General features: G+C 41.1%; 1 protein-coding gene across 1 annotated transcript in view; it reads left to right on the top strand.

The window, feature by feature from the left end:
- Positions 1-24,940, top strand: part of LOC124788827 (glycine, alanine and asparagine-rich protein-like) — a 118,877-nt gene that overhangs the window by 26,630 nt on the left and 67,307 nt on the right. Inside the window, exon 4 of the mRNA XM_047256108.1 lies at positions 16,832-17,157. Within this exon, the coding sequence (XP_047112064.1) occupies positions 16,832-17,157 (326 nt within the window). The remainder of the gene's footprint in view (positions 1-16,831; positions 17,158-24,940) is intronic.

Below are 24,940 nucleotides of genomic sequence, written 5' to 3' on the forward strand. Positions count from 1 at the left end.
CAGACAGCAACAAGTGACATTATTTCAGTAGAAACAGTCCATCAGTTGTACCCAGCAATGTTGAGCAGGTGCAGACAGCAAGAAGTAACATCATTTCAGTAGAAACAGTTCTAACAGGGGCACCCAGCAATGTTGAGTAGGTGCAGACACCAAAAAGTCACATCTCTCAGCAGAAGCAGTTCGATAAAATTCACTAGCACTGATCACACTGTTCATCAGAGTTTATGAGCAGAAATTAAACATGTCCTAGTGGTACCAATCATGTAGAAAAGGTACAGGTAACAGTCCATATTTTTTTTACAATCACTGATCACACAGTTCATCAGCAGAAATTAAACACGACCAAATGTCACACATCATGTTGAAAAAGTGCAGGTAACAGTTCAGAATATTTATCTTCGCTAATCAGACAGTTCAGGCATGAACAATAGTTTGAATGCACATACAAATGCTTTTACAGTAACATACAAATCATAACAAACACACAAATGATATCAGATAATTGTCCTATTAACTATTACAATACACAAATACCAGTAAACCTATAATATTCATGGGTGTCAGTGCAAGCCACTACAAACAAATAAAATAATATTTAGGAGATAGGTGGGTGGGATTAGTAAAGGAAAACACACAAAACACACTCACTCATCTCTCATCCACATTAAATACTACTGTGTAATTGAATAGTGTTAACTGTGTAAATGTAATTCTGTCAAAATCTGATGTTCATCATGTGTATCAAGTAGTAGTGGCAGCAATGTATAACAGTCAATAATAGTTAGTCAACGTCATAGTCATCATGTCAAGACCAATGTTTGCCAAGCCAGATCAAAATGTACTGTTGCTGAACAACTGTCAGTGAGCCAAGATATGCAATTACTTCCTTTCTCCAAAAAAAGTATATACTGCTTAGTGATTTAACAAAGTGTGTGTATAGACTATCTTCCTTCTATTTTAGTGTTCTAGTCTGCTCTCTTCATCCTCCTTGTTCCATAAGACCAACAAAAAAATATGCATCTCACTTACTTTACCTCTTATCCACCAAAACTCCAATAATCATCAACTTAATCTCAATACTTCACTAATACCTCTTCAATACGTCTTATCATCAATATCATTTACCTTACCTCTTGTCCACAAAAACTCCAATAATCATCAACTTCATATAATCTCTATACCTCAATAATACGTCGCTACATATAAACCTCAGCACCAATATCATTACACTTCCATAACAACTCTTTCCTCTAGTCAGTCTCCTTGAACAAGTACAGATAAAATCCTAATTCAACTTCAATTCAGCATCCCATACAATCCGAAGACACATTGTCAACACACAACCTCTGTGTAATCCATCTGAGCCCAATTTTCTACTCATTATAAATTATAAGATACATTTTGGTTCCTTGTCCATCATTAAAATAAAGAAATGCATACCTGACCTCTAACAGACTTAGTTCGAATAACTCTCAGTAATTAAGTACGATTACGGAGTGTGAATGATCATAATATTTCACAGTGTGTACACCACTTCAAGAATCATAGCAGAAGCAAACATGTGGAGTAATTTTTGTGTCAAGTGTCACTTCCTATTTCAATTGCTCACGAAAAATGCAGTGTAATACTGTCAATGGTCTAAACCTAGTTTCGGTCTGTCATGTCGTTAGCCTCCTTCCTATTAGCATAAATTTATACAGCTTCCATAAAACCTCAGCTCATGTGACTTCTATGACTTTCTTGTACTAATGTCGTTCGTCGAATTACAGCAGTTAATTTTCTTATCTTAAAATATAAGGCACTGAGCGTAAGCAAAACTTGCAATAGCGAGTAAATATACCAGTAGAGAACAGAATGTCAACAAGTGGATGCAGCACAATTCCTACAACGAGGCTCTGCCAAGCGAACAATCTATAATTAATACAGTAGTGTGACCTAAACTCTATGTTTATACACAGTATATCAGCATTTCTATACACCAAATTAAAGAGTAGTTATGGCAACAAAACAGAAATGTGTAAATATGTAATCCATACAAAAAGCAGCAAACATATATCTTACGTAATAAACAGGTCATTAGCATCATATCAGCCTAAGCAAATAAATGTTCATATGTCATCTTAACAAGCAAACATGGAGGCGCAAGCAGATAAATCACAAAGTATAACATACATACATAATCACAGTCAGCACAATTAATCAGATTAAATCCATACAAAAAGCAGCAAACATATATCTTACGTAATAAACAAGTCATTAGCATCATATCAGCCTAAGCAAATAAATGTTCATATGTAATCTTAATAAGTAAACATGAAGGCGCAAGCAGATAAATCACAAAGTATAACTTACATACCTAAACATATCAGCACAATAAATCAGCTTACAATTATAATTTAAATAAATAAGCACAGCAGGCACATAATTTAAAAAATATGACATCAGTGAAAAAGCAGTGCAGCTAAGCGATGCATAATATATACAAGTCACAACCCTGTTCATTAATCAATAATTGTCAAAATCAGTTAACGTACGCAAGCACGTCGCTTCACAAGTAAATCCATAGAACATAAAATTAGCACAAAGTATGAATCACGTAATCGCGAGCAGCAAATTACGTCTAAAGTACGTACCTATGTGGAAATATGTTACCTGAAAAATAAACTCAATTAATAGTTACCCTTTTTTAGTTAATTAGTTTCTTCTTGGAAATTACATTCTTCCTGAAAATTTCTCGATAGCAGGTCGTCTTAACGTCGGAGACGCACAGAATTTACCTGAAGTTCTTAAATATTTTATAGAACCGTATCCTGCAAAATACTGAATGTTAATAACAGAATTCATCAAGTCACTATAGCTTTATACTGAATTTAGTCGGAGAAATTAAACTGTGTGTTTGTTTACGGCTGTCAGTGCATTCGCACTGAGCGCTCGATCAGCTGTGGGCGCGTGACGTATTTTATACAACCGTATCCTGCAAAATACTGAATGATAATAACACAATTCAACAAATCCTTATAGCTTTATACAGAATTTAGTCGGAGAAATTAGACTGTGTATTTGTTTACGTCTGTCAGTGCATTCGCACTGAGCGCTCGATCAGCTGTAGGCGCGTGACGTAGGAAGTCATTGTTCGCGGTCAACGACTGCCTTGTGCGGCGCGCAGACTTGACTGTTGCTTTGAGTATGTGCCGCCGCCAAAACACAGCGCGGTATCCTTGTACTCTCTGCGTGTTTACATGTAGCTGTTGGTTCCTCAAAAGTATGTCATTCCACAAAAATTTTAACGTTTGATATGTGATGTATTCCTTTAGAGCGTCGAGATTTAAGAGTTTCTACTTCAACAGTGTTATCATGTATAATTTTGCGAATTCTATATGGACCGTTATAAAGCAGAAAAAATTTGCGACACAAGCCTTTTCCTTTGTGAGACAAACGGTGGGACTTAATTAATACCTTTTGACCAACTGACAAGAATTTTGAACGACCAGGACGTTTAGCTGATTTCTCTCTTCTAGCAGCCGCAGATGCAATATTTCGTAGAGCCATGTTCACAACTTCAGAATGCCGTAGTTTCCGTGAAGGCGGAACAGGAACGATTTCAGAAATGCGATTTGTCGGTACCTTATTTTTTAATATTAATAGAGGCGGTAAAGAAGTTGAGTCATTAGGAAGTTCATTCAGAATGTTTTGAAAAATATGAAGATACTGATCCCAAGTTCTGTGATTCTGATGACAATAAAGTCGACACAATTTATTGATTTCCTTCATCCATCTCTCTGAAGCGTTAGATTGAGGGTGAAAAAGTGAAATGAAGATTGGTTTAATTTTACGACGGTGTAGAGTACGAAGCCAAATTTTAGAGCGAAACTGTGATCCATTATCTGATATAACCTTGTCAACATGACCAACTTCTTTAAGAAAATGTTTGATGAAAGCGTTAGATACTGAACGAGCTGTTGCTTTGCGTAAAGGTGTAAAACACACATATTTTGATGTCAGTTCCACTGCTACGAAAATGTACGCAAAACCATTAGTAGAACGAACCACTGGACCGAACAAATCGACTGCAGCCATCTCCTTTAATTTCGCTGGAATGATGGGAAACAACGGTGCTCTGTGAGAAATCGTTGGAGGCTTAGCCATTTGACATAATTTACATTTGGCAAGAACAGATCGAATACGTTTTTCCATATTACTGAAGTAACAATTTTCTCGTAATTTATGAAAGCATTCTCTGGGACCAAAGTGCGCATAACTGAAATGCGTATACCAAATCAGCTTATTAACCCACTCATCAGGAATACAAACTAACCAAACGGAGTTGTCGACCGATTTTCGTTTAAAAAGAATGTCATTGCGAACTGACTAGCATCTAGTTTCTCTGGATCAGGAAGAGTACCTTCTGTAGCAATAATGTGACCGAGAAATTTCACCTGAGAACGACCAAATTCAGATTTTTCCAAGTTTACTGTAATGCCAACTCTTGCAAAGATACGTAACAATGAATCCAAAATTTTGTCATGCTCACTCCAAGAACGTTTAGCAATAAGAATGTCGTCAACACATGAAGTAATATTGTCACGAATATAAACAGGTAAAATTTCGTTTAAGCTACGAATGAATGCTGCATTAGGTACATTAAGTCCAATCGGTAATTTCCAAAGTCACATGTGGGTAAAACAGTCATATCCGGTTATTGTTTAATTACTCACTAGATAGATTGATAGTCGAAGAGTTGTTTTGACAGATGCAAAGAATAGTAAAAGAGTAGGCAGCGGTACAGAAAACTAAAAGAGAAATAGCACCACTACAGCTCGGGGCCCTATGCTCGCTACGGCACATATTCACTTAGAGTAGTGAACCCCCTGAGGACCTTTAATAACTGCACATAATTTCTAGTTTGTGACTTAGTGGCCAATTTGGTGGAAGTGCGTACGTAAATTGATCTAACCATGCACATGGATGTATGTCATTCCTCGAATTGCGGAAGATCTTAAATTTCCGGACAGTCAAAAAGTGTTTATAATCAAAGTTTTCGCCTCGTGGCGACAAAGACCTACCGCGTCTGTCCCGGTCCGAATGTCGATTATTGTTAAATTCACGCGCCTCGCGCTCTCTTACTGCATCCCGTAAATGAAATAAATTGCTTTCTTCAAACCCCTCTGCTAAACTAAGACTTGTCAATTTATCTGAGATGTTCTCAACTCTTTCCGATGAGTCACTTAATTGTCCTTTCTGTTTATTTACGTCTTCTGTAAATGTCGCGACTCGGGTTTCGGTGTTGTCACTTTTAGTAGTTAAGTGTTCACACTGTTGCGTTAAGTTATTTATTCTGTCATTTGGTACGGATTCCTCGATTCTTTCAATTATTTCTTCCTTGTCTTGTGCACATTGTAAATTTAACTCTGAAAATTTCTGTACTATCACGCGATCTTTTTCTTCCTGTTCTCTGTCCTGTTCCTCTTGTCTGATTTCTGTTGAAATTAAGCTATTATTGTGAGCCTTCAAAATCGGTTGTACTTCTTCTCTAATTTCTTTATTTGATTCGTCTTTCGTATTTTTGAAACCTGTCCCTCTTCGTGAGCGTAACTGTGTTTCCATTGTTTCCATCTCAGTTTTACTTGTTCCTATTTGTGAGCCTAACCGTATTGTCAAAGTTTCCATCTTCGAGTTAATTCTTTCTAAACCTGTTTTAATTGTTCCTATTTGTGTTTCCATAACTGTTTTTAATTCAGATCGTACCTGTGATCCCAAATTTAATATAGCACTCATCAACTGCTCCATAGTAACTGTTTCAAAATTCTTTTCCCCCTTCACATTTCCCACAAAACCAGCTTCCTTCTGCATGGCTATAAAGCTATCCGTGTTCGATACTATTCCAGAATCTTCTATCGTTGATCTCGTATTCTGTGAATTTTCTGATTGAGAAAAATTTTGAAATGGTTCCGGACTATTTTCCCGACTTATCACATTGTTTTCCACCTCATTATCCACCATACTGTTTTCCTCTGTTGGCGAGTTCGCCATGTGAACAATTTCGTCATTCTCACTATTCATCATTTTTGCCTTTTTCATTGATCGCGTAATCATTTACAAAATATACGAAAGATTCGTCACTGTACGAAAATCACACACAATGACCCCTTATCTCCAACAATACTATTCACACGCAATGTCTCCCTCAAACACGATCAATCGAACAATTGAAATAATTGCACAAGATTGTCAAACGCGTATACAAGGCAATAAAAATTAAATTTTGAAAAATATCATTAGAAGAATGCCAATTACCAAATCTACACATGCAAAATAGACTACAATTACTATACTACAAATTACTACAACAATACTACAGTCTACAATTTTCACAATCAGAAGAATCCAAGGGACGATCCGAAGCAGCGGTCGCCACGTGCATGGGGGCTTAATTAAATATATATAAGATTGAAAATACTTTTAATTTTTGTATATCCGTTTACGCAGTGTCTCGTAAACGGTTGGCCCTGACTAGGATTGTTACGCTATCTGACTGCAAAGAACAATGTAAGAAAATTTCCGTAAACACAGTTAATTAATTAAGACCCCAGCAACTATAAAAATCTACGAAACCAATGAGCACAAGAGTAACTGTTCTGTATGTGGGAGTGTGACTCAACGTCCACATCTGGCACGGTTCTTTTCCAACAAGACAAGAATTTTGATACCAATTATACTGACGTGACAAAAGAAATTTAGAAAAACTATAATTACGCAAAAAAATCACAATTACACTCTAATCCAAGAACACAAGCCAGATGCTTTGTTGACTGAACCTGTAGTGACACATTATTTCAGATACACAACTAATAAAGGAACATTATAAATTTTACCTTCATATATATTGACGAAATGCACTCATTACAATAACATCTGCTATCTCTCCCATCAAATCACTGCATAAGACAAGGAACAACACTCTTTACTACAACATCTCACTCCGACTTCACGACAAGCAGTGCCCACTAGCACATCTCGGTACGAACTCTTAACACACACTGTCCTCTACGAGCTCTCTGGTAGCACTGACTGCTACGAACTTTCAACAAGCACTGACTGCCACGAACTCTTAACACGCACTGCCCTCTCCGATCTCTTAACAACCACTGACTGCTACGAACTCTTAACACGCACTGTCCGCTACGATCTCTTCACAAGCACAGACTGCTATGAGCTCTCGACAACCACTGACTGCCACGAACTCTTAACACGCACTGTGGAGGCGGCTTAATAGTGCTCTTTGGCGCACTCTCTGGCGCAGTGGCACAGTGTAGCCACCTTTCAACTTGACACGATCATAGATTTAACACGACATAAAAAGTGACTGCTCTAAACATCTCGATTTCCATACTTTACCGATCAACGTCATTGTTGTTGATGCAACTGTCTGTTGCGGACCTGTGTTCACCAAAATGTGAGAGGTGCGCTCAAAATGACATGCGTTCTGCACGTCGTCTTCGTCATGTAGTTGCCCCTTTTAGTTTTCTCTGCGTTGTAGGGCAGGTAAAGGTTACGAAGGCTTCAATAAGAGACTCGAGAGGGGTGCTGAATGTTAGAAGTGTACAGGTAAATTTATGGAAATTTGTGGTAAGGTCTTATGGGACCAAACTGCTGAGGTCATCGGTCCCTAAACCTACACACTACTTAACCTAACTTAAAATAACTTACGCTGTGGACAACACACACACCCTTGCCCGAGGGAGGACTCGAAACCGCACGGACCGCGTCAAGGCGCCCATGATCGCGCGGCTACCCCGCGCGGCATACAGGAATTTGGGGGAGGACGGGAGGAGATATCGAAACCAGAAGTAAACACACGCCCTAACGGTCCTTCCACGTTTCGCTGAAGTTTGCCTATAATGGTAAGTTTTCAGCCGGTGTCGGAAACATTGTCCACATCATTCAGCTAGTGCAAGGGTCCTTAAGTTGCGCTTCCATCCCAATGGTACACATTCTCTGTACCCTCCCGCCTAGCGCTGCTACGAGAGAAGTTTGAATAACATTAGTACTTCCCTTCATACGTTCATCAGATAACATTCGTTAAGCAGTACCCGTGTTAAGATGACAGCGTTGTTCTCTAAAATATGCTGAGACACGGAACTCACTCGAAGTATTTAACCTTCGATCATACTGCAAATTACTGGCTTAGCTTCTCATTGACTTCGTCGCAGTTAAAGTGAAGAAAAATTGAAACAACTATTTTAAAAAGAAAATTTATATTAAGTTTTTAAAAAGGCCAAGATTTTATTGGAATGTTGGTTCAAATGGCTCTGAGCACTATGCGACTTAACTTCTGAGGTCATCAGTCGCCTAGAACTTAGAACTAATTAAACCTAACTAACCTAAAGACATCACACACATCCATGCCCGAGGCAGGATTCGAACCTGCGACCGTAGCGGTCGCTTGGTTCCAGACTGTAGCGCCTAGAACCGCACGGCCCCTCCGTCCGGCTATTGGAATGTTCAAATTTTTTTATCTGCTGCTCGGGAAACATACAGCTTTGGGACAGGGAATATTACTGATTATACACCTTTCTTAGGCCACGATCATACAAATGTCGCCTAGGAAGTGTTATACTGCGCTGTTATCAATGACGTACTACCACACAATATTTCACTGAATTGGCAGCCAGCAAGTGGAGAAAATATTGGTTACAATTATTAAAGCACGAAAATACACTTCCAAAGCTAGTTAAAAGAAAGTAGGTTTCGCGGTAATTTGTCATCTAGTCAACGGCGCACATCGTTTGTTTGAGAAGGGGTGCTGTTGTTGACTACGAAATTTGGAGGCGGGTGATAGGGTGGGGGAGGGGGTACTTTTCACAAAATAAATGTAATACAGACGTTGTGAATGGTGGTGGTGGTGGTGGTGGTGGTGGTGGTGGTAGTAGTAGTACTAGTACTAGTAGTAGTAGTAGTTGCTGTTATTGTTGTACGTTCTTCTTTCCAGGCAGATTTTGCATTGTAGTCACCCAGAACATTAATTCAAAGGTTTGACTTCCTTACGCGGTCAGTATCATTGTCAGGACGTGACATATGATATCACAGTCGACAACACGGACGTAACTACTTTTAAAGCACTAAAGCACCCGATAAAATGTGCAGTCACGCTGAGAACAATCAGCGCCTTGCCGTCAGAGAGAATGGAGGGATGAAGATTAAACAAAGAGAGGGAAAATAAAGAACAATAGAAAATAAAATCGACCTCGATATATGTTCATATGCACGCATCATGTTGACGGTCAACACCTGTACCTTGTAACTATTCATTTGAATGCGAGCTAAATGGATTTCGGCCCCTTCAGACAGTGCCAACAGCTCACAGCTATACGGAGGTTACTTGACTTGTCCAGAGCACCATCCCAGGAGAAAACTAGCATCTGCTTCGTGAAGGGAAAAGGGCTGCAAATTAAGTGGAAAGTAGCCATCCTACTCGTAGAAACTTCACAGCTGCAATCAGTTTGCTGTTTGAGCCCATCCCATGCAACTCCATTTTCAGGAGACAGCGCGTTCCTGACACTAAACACTTTAACTTAAGTCTCATTCACTAAGAGCAATGATAAAGGTAGTGTGTGTGTGTGTGTGTGTGTGTGTGTGTGTGTGTGTGTGTGTGTGTGTGTGTGTGTGTGAAAGAGAGAGAGAGAGAGATTTTCTACCTGAATGCCAGGAAACGTGCAGCGGCTGGTAGGAATGCAGAAGCGGGCGGCTACCCGCGTGGTGCAGTGCAGGCAGGCCGGCCGGCCGCAGTGAGTCACTCAACGCGATAAGTCAGTATCTGCGGCACGGCTGCAGCGCAGCACGTTCAGCAGATAGTTTCGCACCTGCAACTGTGCTTTGTGTCTGACGTCACACATCCACTACGTGTTCTTGCCAGTTCCTATTGGCCGTTACTGTCCGAATTCGCAATAAAGAGTCGTCATTTTCTACTTCTTAGTCATATTTAGAATTTTTGCCATTAAATGTCCGTAACACCACTTGACTTGAGTTTGCTCCAGACCTTACAATATACGTATTCTAGAGTCGGTATGCTGGTTTTGTTTTGAGAGATCAATTTCTCTGATTCGTTTAATTACACCACATTCGTTCAACTTAATTTTTCCAGATGTTGCATATTAAACCACCGTCTGGTTTCAGATTTTGGTCCCTATTTTCATGTTTTAGTCTGTGAACTGTATTACTTTTTTACCATTTAAATTAAATGCAGCACTGCTTGCTTTGGGGGTCGAGCAGCCCCACATTTCTGTAGTCAATACTGAGCGACGCCACCTGGGTAGTGGGTGACTGCGAACGAGTGATTTGGAGTGATGAATGACGCTGTACCCGTGACAATCCGAAGGAAGCTGTTCGGTTTGGCGAATGCTTGTAACGTTACCTGCCAACGTATGGAGTGCCAACAGAGAAGTACGAAGGAGATGGTGGTGTGTTAAGGGGGTGTTTTCTGTGGTTAGGGTGTGATCCCCTTACTGCACGTAAGAAAACGCTAAATGTGGAAGGATATGAAGACATTTTACAGCACTGTGTACAGTAGAGGAACAGTTCGGAGAGGATTGTTCGCATCAACATGACAATGCACCACGCCATCAAAGAAGCATATGTGAGGCAATGGTTTGTGGACAATGTTGTTGCTGTTTTCGTCGCCTTCAGTTCACAGACTGATTAGATGCAGCTCTCCGTGCTACTCTATCCTGTGCAAGCTTCATCATCTCCCAGTACCTACTGCAACCAACATCCTTCTGAATTTGCTTAGTGTATTCATCTCTTCGTCTCCCTCTGCGATTTTTACCCTCCACGCTGCCCTCCAATACTAAACTGGTGATCGCTTGATGCCTCAGAACGTGTCCTACCAACCGATCCCTTCTTCTAGTCAAGTTGTGCCACAAATTTCACTTCTCCCCAATTATATTCAATACCTCCTCATTAGTTATGTGATCTACCGATCTAATCTTCAGCTTTCCTCTGTAGTTCGAAAGTTTCTATTCTCTTCTTGTCCAAACTATTTATGGTCCATGTTCACTTCCATACATGGCTACACTCCATACAAATGCTTTGAGAATAGACTTCCTGACAATTAAAGCTATACTCGATGTTAACAAATTTCTCTTCTTCAGAAACGCTTTCCTTGCCTTCTTCAGAAACGCTTTCCTTGCCATCGCCAGTCTACATTTTATATCCTCTCTACTTCGACCATCATCAGTTATTTTGCTTCTCAAATATCAAAACTCATCTACTGCTTTAAGTGTCTCATTTCCTGTCCCAATTCCCTCAGCATCGCCTGATTTAATTCGACTAAATTCCATTATCCTCGTTTTGCTTTTGTTGATGTTCATGTTGTATCCTCCTTTCAGGACACTGTCCATTCCGTTGAACTCCTCTTCCAGGTCCTTTGCTGTCTCTGACAGAATTACAATGTCATTGGCAAAACCTCAGAGTTTATATTTCTTCTCCGTGGATTTTTATTCCTACTCCAAGTTTTTCTTTAGTTTCCATTACTGCTTGCTCAATACAGAGATTGAATAACATCGGGGATAGGCTACAACCAAGTCTCACTCCCTTCCCAGCCACTGCCTCCCTTTCATACCCCTGCCATCAGGTTTCTGTACAAATTACAAATAGCCTTTCAGTACCTGTATTTTACCCCTGCGACCTTCAGAATTTGAAAGAGAGTATGCCAGTCAACATTGTCAAAAGCTTTCTCTAAGTCTACAAATGCTAGAAACGTAGGTTTGCCTTTCTTTAACCTATTTTTTAAAATAAGTCGTAGGGTCAGTACTGCCTCACGTGTTCCAACATTTCTACGGAATCCAAACTGATCTTCCCCGACGTCGGCTTCTACCAGTTTTTCTATCCGTTTGTAAGGAATTGGTGTTAGTATTTTGCACCGTAACGTATTAAACTGATAGTTCGGTAATTTTCACATCTTTCGACACCTGCTTTCTTTGGGATTGGAATTATTATATTATTCTTGAAGTCTGCGGGTATTTCGCCTGTCGCATAGATCTTGCTCACCAGATGATAGAGTTTTGTCATGGCTGCCTCTGGCAAGGCTATTAGTAGTTCTAATGGAATGTTGTCTTCTTCCGGGACCTTGTTTCGACTTAGGTTGGTTGTATGGGTCGATATATCGCAGATTTGATATTCGAAAAGTTGAGATCGATCCTCGACAACTTCATCTAGTATGCTGCTAAGCTTTGCAATAAGGAAACCACATTATCATATCAAATATTTCTGACGAAAGAATTCGGGAATAATTGCAAACAGAAAAATATCTGTGTAGTTTGTAACCATTGTGGTAGGCTCAGGTGCCATTGTTTCGATCGTGGAAGTGTGTGGACTGCATGGCTACCAATTGTCTTCGTTATCTAACGGTATTCGTAACTGTTCCCACAGGCTTAATTTAATTTCATATTCATTACTTCGAAGAGTAAAATATTTGAGCAGAACCTTCCTCATTACGCGCTTTCACGTTACTTTGTTACTTCAGGGTCCCTTCTGACATTTCTACTGTAGCGCATGATCGACACGAAACGTATGTCTTTAGCACTGCACGAAGTGACGGAAACTGATTCTCCCCGCACCACCCGTCAGCTTTCGAAAGCGTGAGAGCGCCATCCCCTCTACCAGCAATACAAGGAAGCTGGCTCTGTAAAACGTTTAGAGACTTATCACTTTTAGAATGTTGCAGTAATTTGATATTTTTATTTGTTAGGAATATTGTGGAAAATAAATTTAAATATAAAAGGGTCCTGGTACCTAGCATGTCCCACAGTCAACAAAATTGGGGGATATTGGTTGTTGTGTATTGGTTTAGAAGAAAATAGAAATACAGAACTGAATTTTAATTCCGTATACTTTTGTTTTGCTGCCTCAGTGTGCATGTCTACTGAGGTTATAATGCATGAATTCATGCATGTTTTACAACCTGATAGAGCCTGAGAATACGGGCTTTAGTAATTCCGTGATAAGGAAAATAACTCAAGCGTATAGGGTCGGCGGAATTCCGACGTTCGTTCTTCCAAGGCATCTTCCGCGAATGAAAAAGTAACATGGTAAAAGTTTTTAACTGTATCTAGAGTGCCGGACCTTAGTCATTCGGTTTTCTTTCGTAATCATCTCCTTGTGGTGTGGCTTTGCTTCTGAATTCGTCACTATCAAACTTCTTTCCTGCGTTAGACAATATTGTATACACTGTACGATCGGATTCCATTAAATTGTTTCGAAAAATGTTTTGACGCACACGGTAAGTCGACTGCCGTCTTCTTTCGGCAATCAACAATCATTATCGTACGTGGTGTGTGAATGGGCGTGGAGGATGAGGACATTTCGCTCTTATTCCAAAGACTGACATTAAAAATATGGGAAATTTTTTGAAGCAGATGAATTTTAAGGTTTCGAATAAACAAATACTAGTATTTCGAGACGTTAGGGTTGGGTGATAGCAGAGAAAGATCTGATGAAGGAAAATGCTGGAACAATAAATAATGCAACTATGTGGTCGTTATATTGAGACGAGGAGTGCAACTGAAATGAAAATACTTAGTCTTCTTTTAATTACGACACTTGCGGAAGACTATAGTGGTTGCTCTTTGCTGCGATGTCCACTCTCAGAGTCGTAAGGAGTAAGCTAACCAATGTTAGCTGTTACGGCTGTAGGGGTGGCAGTTATCACTGAAAGAAATGTTCTTTTTGATCTCCAGTTTAACCTCACTGTTAAACAGCTCAGAATAACTAGTTTCTGAATTAACAGATTCTTGGTTGTTTATTGTTCTTATTTTAGCAATACACGTGGACACCGAACAAAGATCGAAAAATTCTAAAACTTCTTCGCACTTTCGTGTTATCCGTTCCAAGACATATACTATAAAAATATCAAACAAAATAGATAAATGAAGGAAAAGTTAGTCTATCACCGTTCTCTCCTTTTGTTGAAAAGTAATGAGGGGTTGAATGTTACAAAAAAAAAAAAAACCACACACGTATTCTCCTACTGATACCAATTTTTTAAATATCTGCTAAAAAATCTTGTGGTATTCGATGATTATAACACTATTTAGGAATTGCAAATAGTCGGTGCTAAAGGGTGGAAACTGTCGTTGGAGGACTCATTTTCGTGTTTATTTCCGAGGGCTACAAGCAGATAAAGGGCACTACGTTGATACAGGCAGCAGATATACTACTTTCTATTTATATTGTAAACTGTAAGTGAATTGCTGATTTGTAATTTATTACTGTTGCTATAGCTTCCTTTTTCCTTTAACTTCATAGAAATGACAGAAAAATAATAAACTTTTGCATAAAATTTGTAGCATTCTTTTCGTTTAATTATTTCTAAAGGAAAGCTCATTTTCTTGTTGAAGATGTACCTCTTAAAGGGAATTGGAGTACAATTGATTTTTTTCTTGAGGGAGCCAAAATTCTCTTTCAGAAAGTTTAGATGAACCAGTTAGATAGTAGGCAAAGCAATTGCGTGACAGTAGTTACAGTGTCAGTAATGAATTAATCCATTGGCCAATATTTATTGTCCAGTCTGTTCATAGATACTTGTGTTCTAATGTGTTGATCCGTAAGTTGACTCTTTTCATTGATATCTTTCAAAGACGGTATGAATCGTTCAAAAGCTACGGAATTTCATACCAAACTCGCTTTTAAAATAAAGACTTTATTTAAAAACTAAAAATCTTAGCACAACTAGTAGCACAAACTGATACATCGGTTTTATATCTGGTTATTAGTAAAAAATAAAGATACCCGTTATAATCGAGACCAAACAAATACCGAAAAATAGCGGTATCGGTTTTCAGCGGTCGGTTTTTCTCATCCCTGCCCTGGGCTGTAGCACCACCGCCAGCAGACATGCCTAGGAACTACTGGAACTACTACTGGCTTGCGTATAGTTGAAGTGTTGCTTTATACAGGAAAGAGTGTCAGATTCCAGGTTACGCGATTGTCGTTTTGTTTAAACTCAGCTACAAAGTCAGCATTTCACGTGCATTGGCCAGATTCCGCGACATTTGTTCTGTTCCAAATTTGCAGTGTTAAATGGTATGAGATACATCAAGGAAAAGGTGAACCCGGTACTCAAGTTGTTCCAGAACAAAAGTCATGTTTATCGGACTTCGTCCGTGAAGCTAAATATATAAAGGGTAGGAAATATGTAAATGTCAGGTCGCCAGTATACCAAATCAACAGCCTGTATTCGGAATAAAATACGGTGAGCTTGATGTTAGTAATGAAATGTTCGGTGAAATTATGATCAATGGTGGCGGAACAGTCTGCAGATTACAAACATGGCGCTGAGCGCTATGGGACTTAACATCTATGGTCATTAGTCCCCTAGAACTTAGAACTACTCAAACCTAACTAACCTAAGGACGTCACACAACACCCAGTCATCACGAGGCAGAGAAAATCCCCGACCCGTGCAGATTACATACACAAAAATCTGAAGATTGTTATTCCCTTACCCTCATTACAGCCTCTGAGACCGAAGTTACCGCGTATGTACCAGCACTGAATATAAATCACTCTTGCAATGAAATCTCCTGAAATGGTTGTTGTATTTTCACTTTCTTGAGTATACGCCGTGGAGCTTCGACACCCTTTGGAAAAAGTCATAATAGCCCCCCCCTGCCCCCCGCCCCCCCTCCCCCCCCCTCCCCCCCTCCCCCTCTCCCCGCCTCCACATATGTATAATGTGGACCGATATGAAATAAATTACTTACATCAACAGCAAACTCCCGTAATTAATCTCCTTGACATTAAAGCTGTAATCGACTTCTTTAAAAAATGTAGCAGGCTACAATCTGGATATGAGAAAAACTAAAGTTGCACTGTGTTCCAGTATCCAACGAATTACCATAAATTTCTTATTTACAGTATCTCGAAACTTTTATCAATTCTCAGTGCTATTTCCGTATTCAAATCTTAAAACGAAAACCCTTTTTCGTCTACATAAGCTCACAGATCTACTTTCATGATTCAATAAAAATACAGAACATTTCATTTTTCTTCAAACCACAGAGACAGGTAATATTTCCATTGTTACGCATTAAAAAGCAAAAAACAATTGTCTCTTTTGTAACGGAATATGCTGCCTCATATTTTAAATCTCTGACTCGTTGAAACGTTTACGTAACTCACTCCCAGATTTCACTTTAGTCGACGTCCATGGATTCTCTCTTTCAAATTCTCTTTAGTCAGTAAACGGTTTTTTGTGTTACTGAGCAACAGTCACACAATAATTTTATTCCATTTTCGAGTGACTAAGTTTGTGATAAAGCAAGCATGATGTTCTGCAATATATGTTAATGACATAAACAGTCACTTGGAAATGGCTTAAAAGGCCGAAACATGGGTCGTAATTAAACAAACAACAATACAGCCAAACGGCGGTGTGTTCATTTACAAATCTCTTTAGTCACACCAGATGGCAAACCCTCTTCTGTCACGGATCGTCTCTTTCTTCCGCGCGTGTTACATACATTGATTTCGTGACGTGAAAGGCGAAAAAACAGAAATAAAATTCTACTCTCTCTGTTCACACGTAGTTTTAAAAAACATTTCACTGAAATTGTATGACGTGTGCGCGCAAAGAAAATTACCTGCATTTCTGAAAGGAAAAAAACACGCAGCTTGCGAACGGAATTAGCTCATCCCACTGGTGGAAATCTACAGTAAGAGCGTTACCTTACAAGGTTTCTGGCGCTTCGCTGTTTCATTGTGTGTGGGATAGGTAGTATCTGTAGCGGTAGAGCAGCGCAGTCCGTAAGCTGACAGCAACCGTGTCTGTCCGCAGTAAGATGACGCAGCGGCCGTCCCCGGAAGCGGCGGTGGCGGCGGCGGCAGCAGCCTCTGCCCCCGACTCGGCGTCTGCGGAGCGCGTGGCGCGCTACAAGGAGGAGCGCCGGCGGCAGCTGGCGGCGGCGCCCACCGCCGGGCCCGGCCCGCCCCCGCAGCGCCGCTTCATCTCGCGCGCCGCCTCCGCCGCCTCCGCGACTGCCGCCTCAGCCTCCGCCTCCTCGGGCGACGCCCAGACGGCCGCCGCGCCTCGAGTTCGCACGACACGCACCTCCCGCCTCCGCTCCGCGGCCACCGCCTCTACCGACTCCAGCCCCAACGCAGGTGAGTGCTGTGGAGTCCCACCTGCCACTGCTAACCGTTACCACGAGTGGCCCCGTATTAGCCGCATTTACTCTCCCGCCCCCCCCAAAAAAAAAGGCCTCGAAGAACTACAGTGAGGTACGTACGAAGGCTTCAGGGGCACTGCCGCGTCATCTTATAAAATATTTGCACTGAAGAGGCAAAGAAACTGGTACACCCGCCTAATATTGTGTAGGACTGTCGCTAGCACGCAGAAATGCCGCAACACGTGGCATGGACTCGACTACTGTCCGAAATAGTGCTGGAGGGAACTGACACCGGAATCTTTAAGGGCTGTCCGTAAGAGTACGAGGGGGAGGAGACGTCTTCTGAACAGCTCGTTGCAATTCATCCCAGAAATGCTCAATAATGTTCATATTCGGGGAGTTTGGTGGCCAGCGGAAGTGTTTAAACTCAGAAGAGTGTTCCTGGAGCCACTCTGTAGCAATTCTAGACGTGTGGCGTGTGGCATTATCGTGCTGGAATTGCCCAAGTCCATCGGAATGCACAGTGGCCATGAATGGATGCAGGTGATCGAACAGGATCCTTACGTCTCACCTGCCAGAGTCGTATCTAGACGTATCGGGGTCCCGTATCACTCTCCACACCGTTACAGAGCCTCCACCAGCTTGAACAGTCCCCTTGCTGGGATGCTGGGCCCATACCCGTACACGTCCATCCACTCGATACAATTTGAAACGAGACTCGTCCGACCAGGCAACACGTTTCCAGTCGTAAACAGTACAATGTCGCTGTTCACGGCGAAGCGTAAAGCTTTGTGTTGTGTAGACATCGAGGGTACACGAGTGGGTCTTCGACTCCGAAATCCCGTATCGATGACTTTTCGTTGAATGGTTCGCACGCTGACGCTTGTTGATAGCCCAGGATTGAAATATGCAGCAATTGTCGCAAGGATTGCACTTCTGTCTCCTTGAACGATTCTCTTCAGTCATCGTTGGTCCCGTTCTTGCAGTATCTTGAGCGTTATCGGATTCCCGACATTCACGGTACACTCGTGAAATGGTCGTATGCAGAAACCCCCACTTCGTCGCTACCTCGGAGAAGCTGCATCCCATCGCTCTTGTGCTGACTATAACACCACGTTCAGGCTCACTTAAATCTTGATAACCTGCCATTGAAGGAGCAGTAACCGATTTAACAACTACGCCAGACACTTGTTTTATATCGGTTACCGCAGTGCCGTATTCTGCTTGTTTACATGTATCTGTACTTGAATACGCATGCTTATACCTGTTTCTTTGGCGCTTCAGTGTAAAATGCTCTAGCACTACGATGACTTGGAGTTTCGGTCTTCCTGGAAGAATATACTGAAATGTTGGTTACTTTAATATTTTATTGTTTAAAGCATTTTTTAATGATGACGCCACAGTATACCCAGAAGGATTTTAAGTAGATTCATGGCACTACGAATCTACACTACTATATCAAGACAAGATGACGGCTGGTGGTCATAATCTTCTAGGTGATCAGAAGAGAAAGGTTGTTAGCAAAAATCTTATAGTTTTGTGACCGATTTGCTGCAAATTCTTACTAGATCACTGTATATACACGGACAAGAAAAAAAAATCCCCAGTTTCCCAGTTGAAATATAATTTTTCTTGGATAAAAACACACTATACACATAGTGAAAGCATATTTTTCCGTGTTAAATGTCATTGTACTTTCCCTCGTAGCTGTAAAACTCACCAGCCAATGACAACAGATATTCAGGGCATAGGATGCGTTATGTAGTCAACCAACAGCAACATCACTGATAAGTAGCGCGAACAGACGAATAGAAAAAGTTAATAGTTTACATACATTACAGCTACAAGCATAGCTAAGCTCACATATAATATTGGTCACCAAAATTTTTTCACTGTTTTTTTTCCGAGGGTGTGATTAGGCGGTATCGTAAGCACTCAGCATAAATTGTAGCAGCTGAACGTTTCTGACAATGGCGATTATAAATTTCACTGCTATGCAACGAACATTTCGCGGATTACCTGGCTGAATACCTGTCCCGTCGACCACTTCGACTTTTTCATGGAAAAGCAAGTTACAAATGAAATTGCTCAAGAACTAACTACACACTTTTTTTTTTTGAAGGATAGTTTACTTTTTGCCATCGTTAATGCATAATTTGTAACCTATGAAAGAACTAAAATAATCATGGAAGACTAACGTTATAACTTGGTCTTCGTTAGCTGATATATCCTTTAAGACATATCAAACACACATGTGCCAGCAAAATTTTAAATAATCGCTTAAATGGCTGGTCTTGCGGGCCCGAAATTTTTCTAAGTGGCTGGTCCTGAGAAGTTTTCAATGAGAGTCTAACGCTCTGTGATTTAAGAAATTCATCACACATTCTCACATGTAACGTAATTCATCCTGCGTAAAATAAAATTTAATTTTAAAGTAACGCTTCTCAAATCACCGTTCACAATTTTTTCCCGAGATTTGTTAGAAATTTAAACAGTTGTGACGTCACTCTTATCGAAACGAGACTCACAAGGAAGACGAATCGTAAGCCGTTTGTTGTTACGGAATATTGCATAGTCTTTGACACATTTTGCTGTCGACAGACGCTTGTGTGTGCATTGTGTTTTGTTGTGTCGTAAATGGTGCATGTTCTATGCAGCTAAAGTTTTAGTTTGGTGTTATTCTTTTGTTTGTTTGTTTATGTTTTATTGCTGTATTATTATTCTGCAGTTGTGCTAAAGTAAATTTTTTTTTTAGAATATCAATTCTTAACAGTCAAAAACACTTTTGGGTACTACTAACAATTTTACATAAATTTTTATAATGCCTTTTCGTTTAAAATGCTCAAATACATGAGATTTCCGAAATGGGTTTCAGGATGCTCCGTGGCGATGACCAAGAACAGTTTGGTTCGCCAGGAGGCAGCGATCAGCCTGTGAGCTAAATGAAACGCCTCAGCGCTTTCCCAAACTTCACGTTTGCAAAACACTTGCCGGAGTAGCTTCCGTGGTTGTACACAGCCTGACAGTATGTGAAGGCCGACATGTTCGGGTGCCAGTGTCGCTTCGTGCAAGTATACACGGTCGGCTGCTGTGTAAATGATTTAGAGTTGCAGTTCTCTGTGACAGGTAGAGCGCTCACCAGATTGCATTCGTGAATGCCTTTTTTGTATTGGTTCGAGTATGTGCGGTATGTAAGGGGGACGTGAAAGCTTCAGTGGTTGAGTAATCACTATGAAGGACACAGACTTGCCACTTACTCCATAAGACAGTGTTATCAGTACGTGACAATTTGAAAGGGGCCTCATTGTGGATCTCCTTTTGGCCGGCTGGTTGAATGTCCGGATTTGTGTGGTATTCGGATGTGACCACGTCTGACCACCGCAAGAGAGGATCCTCGTATTGTGCGCCAAGCACATCGTAACCCCTTCACATCTGTGCCCGCCGTCCAAGAACAAGAAATGAACTCCCTGCAACGTTCTGTGTCACCGAGCACCATTGGTACCAAGCGAGGTGGCTCGGTAGTGAGCGCATTGGACTCGCAGTCGGGAGGACGACGGTTCAAATCCGCGTCCGACCGTTATGATTTACTTTTTCTGTGATTTCCCTAAATCGTTTTGGTCGTGCGGTAGCGTTCTCGCTTCTCACGCCCGGGTTCCCGGGTTCGATTCCCGGCGGGGTCAGGGATTTTCTCTGCCTCGTGATAGCTGGGTGTTCTGTGATGTCCTTAGGTTATTTAGGTTTAAGTAGTTCTAAGTTCTAGGGGACTGATGACCATAGATGTTAAGTCCCATAGTGCTCAGAGCCATTTGAACCATTTGAACCTAAATCGTTTCAGGCAGATGCCGCAGTGGTTACTTCGAAAGGGCATCGCCTATTTCTTTCCCTATCCTCGGATCAATCTAGCGTTGTGCTCCGACTCTAATGACATCGACATCGACTGACGTTAAACCGCAATCTGCCTTCCTTTTCTATTAATTTTTTTTTTTTTCACGAAGTAGCAGTAAGACAAGGAAATGACCGTACCGTGCTCAGGCTGCCGTCGACGTCAGCACCCAAACGGCTGCGTTTGGAGTGGTACCGTGACCGTTAATCACGGACTGCTGACGAATCAAGTCCCAATGTGTTCAGCGATGAATCCCGGTTCTGCACGACCCAGGCGGCTATTGTCAACGAATATGGCGCGACCTAAGAAGAGGTCCCTTTTTTGTAAGGACTCAGCGGCGTTATTCTTGGCGATATGGTGTTAAGAAGCCATCGGTTATGGTTCCACGTCATGGCTGGCAATGATTGAGGGAACTCTGAAGGCACAACGGTACGTCACGGACATTCTGCGTCTTCATGTGTTACCTCTCACGCGACAGTATTGTGCTGCCGTTTCTCAGCAGGAAAACGGTTGTTCGCGTGACACGTGTCTCCATGAACCGTGTGCGAAATGCTAAGGTACTCCAGCGGCCAGCAGGCTGTCCAGATCAGTCCCCGATACAACACTCGGGCGTCAACACCGTCCCAGAGCAAGCATCCAGGGCGAGTTAAACATTTGTGGGCCAGCTTGCCTCAGGAAAGGATACATCGCCCTTATGAGAACCTTCCCAACGGAATCAGTGCACGCACCCAGACCATAGAGTGTGCAGTTTCACTTAGAAAAATGGGTCCATAATACTACGTTCTCTTAAATTTGACTCCATATTGTACTCACTGAAATAACATCACATAACCTCTTAATCCGTGAAGTTTCGCTTTTTTTGCCAGGAAGCGTATTGTTACCACCAAGACGCTGTTTTCTGGGCTACGTTAAACACAAAGAGGAACACACAAATCCTTGTCAGGGGCAGGATTCGAACCTGCGACCTCCAGTACAACGTGTTGGTGCATTAGGCCTCTCGGCCACCAGAGGCCGGCGTGCTGGCTAACCAGCACCAGTATACCTGACTGACTTCGTAGATACAGTTCGCGGAAATCTGATTTTTCTTGCCGCCCGTGGGTGCGTAGTCATTTCTTAGCGACAGTTGTATTTTCATTGTGCGTGTGTTTAATCAAAGCGACTGCAAAACGTCTGAGGTTGAACGGCGAGAGTAACTCCTGTGCGCACATAACCTAACTGTCGATTGTGGAGGTTAAAAGATGATAATTAATGTATAAATAGCTTGTTGACTCAGGTTAAATCTTGTTGAAAATTTCTTACCAGCCTAAAGCTTTTATTGAAAAAACCATACTTTTGAGAGCACCAGTGTCCGAACTTCGTTCGCAATATAAAAAAATACTTTCATAATAACTGAAATTTTACGTCCTTTTCTTTATTCAAACTTTCAGGCCGAAATACCGCTGGTTTTTTAAACTGCCTCTTCAAAAGTCCTGATTTTATGCGTAATGGATCTCTCGGCAGAACATTTCCAGATGTGCAATAACAGTGAACGTGCAGGGGTTACGTAGAGGGGTTGCGCAGTAATATTTAGAGTACGAAAATCTTTCCCAATATTTGGCGTGATCCAAGAAATACTGTACCGGCTGGGGACAGTATATTCTTATCAGTAACAAACGTGCTTCTTTGAATTAGAGACTATAGGCTTCTTTGTGATCACTGCGTTGTTTATTTTAAAAAAACGAGTTGAAGACAAGAGGAAGAATAATTAATATTAGCGTATGTTGAAAAACACTAATCGTAATTAACATTAGGCGATGTTAAGCAGTTTAATATAGACCGGAACACTTAATAGAGGTTCTCATGAGGTTGCCCACTAAATACAGAGAACGATACTACATAACTACGAGGGAATATCTTTTATAGCAGTTGTCCTTTAAGAATAAAATTCAGGAAGGAAGCCATGCGACGAGGGGGCTAAAAGAAAGCAGTTTGTTTTTTGATCATTGGGGCAACAGTTTCCGGGAATGTATCTATAATATGTTACAGCATAAACACGTAAAAAATTCTGATAACCATCCCGACTCGCTCAACTTAAAGTACTTCAACAGTTTCTCCTGTGCGAATTTTTGACGTGCTGCATGCCAATTTTTCATCCACATTTTTTCTTCTACTTGCAACAAAGTAAAGGAATTACCACAGCAGCAGCGTCGTGATTGTGCACCGTTTGAACAGGATAAAAAATTGCACATCATTCTACATTTTTTATTGAGCGGTTTAGGAAAATGTTCAGTGAGATTGCACATAATTATTGTAAAATAATGTTGTCCCTCTAGGGGCTGCTTTACATCGAGCTGGAGCAACAATATCGTTAGTGTTTACAAAATAATCATCGTGTATGACAACCATGTAACAGTCGTTTTTTTATTTAGGTTGTTTACTTGTATCTTCATAGTTCATGTATTTTGCGCAACACGGTAGAGTTAGTTTTTCTCCTGTTAAAGAGTAAAATTCAATATTCACGAATAAGTAAGAGAGAAAGCAGATTATCGTCAACAAACTTTGAAATTCGACTCAGTTATGATCCAATCTCGGTTATATCGGCTAAGCTGTATCTTTGATACTTCTCTATTAGAGTAATGTTTGCACAACGTAAATAAGATTCGCTCATGACATTGCTATCCTGAAGAAGAATTAAAAGATCTCAGTAACGCTATGGTCTAATGAGTACAGCATATGGACTGAGAGTAAATCGAAGAAAGACGAAAGTAATGAAAAGTAGCTGAAACGAGAAACAGCAGGAAACTTAACATCAGGACTGTAAGTCACGAAGTAGATGAAATTAAGGAATTCTGCTACCTACGCAGCAAAATAAATCGTGACTGACGGAGAAAGGAGGACATAAAAAGCAGACTAGCACTGGCAAAAAGGGCATATCTGGCCAAGAGTAGTCTACTAGTATCATACACAGGCCTTGATCTGAGGAAGAAATGTTGGAGCACAGCATTGTATGGTATTTAGATACGGACGGAACAGAAGAGAATAGAAGCATTGAAAATTAGATGGACTGTTAAAGGTAAGGAACGATGAGGTTCTCCGGAGAATAGGAGAGGAAAGGAAAATATGGAGAACACGTACAGCAAGGGACGGGATGATAGGACATCAGGGGAGCCATGTAGCTGCGCGCAGTCCCGATCACGTAAAGTGAAGGAAGCAGTAATGCATGCAAACGCGAAGGAATATTGCATTGTTGTTCGGAATAGTACAGACACTGCAATATCGTACTCAGTAGTGTATGAAATACTGAAAATCAATTTTTTGTTGCCCCTGAACCGTTAGATATGCATTCTACAAATGAGTTTGGGTACCATGCATTGAGTTCAGAGATAGTCGTTTTCAAATACGGGGTTACATAAAGTCTGGAAACACTTTAAATTATTTACTGCGCAAGAACCAAACATTGTACTGATATCATACACGTCATTTTAAAGGGAAACCCTGAAAGTTTTTTTCGTGTATACTGCCACAGTGTAGTTCGGTGATTTGCCGATAGTCAGCGCTAGTCGCAAACTGGCGAGTTCAGGTGTGGAGCGAGCTTTGTGTGTGTTGGAGTCCGACAAAAACAAGTGTGCTGCAGCTGTTCAACGGATGTTTAGAACCAAGTACGGTAAGAAGCCACCAACAAGGAAGGCCGTTTACCAATGGCACAACAAATTCGTTAAGACGGGTTTTTTGTGCCTTGTCACGTCGAAAACTCTACGGGTCATTCTTCTTCGCCGAGAGCTGTCACTGGATATTCCTACCTGGACATTTACAGCAAAGGCTGATGCCTCAAATGCAATCGGCCTCTCCATCTTTCAGCAGGATGGGGGCTCCATCTCATTCTCATCGAAAAGTTCGTGGGTACCTGAACACGGAG

The sequence above is a fragment of the Schistocerca piceifrons genome, chromosome 3, assembly GCF_021461385.2.
Source record: "Schistocerca piceifrons isolate TAMUIC-IGC-003096 chromosome 3, iqSchPice1.1, whole genome shotgun sequence".
In the NCBI taxonomy this organism is placed as follows: domain Eukaryota; kingdom Metazoa; phylum Arthropoda; class Insecta; order Orthoptera; family Acrididae; genus Schistocerca; species Schistocerca piceifrons.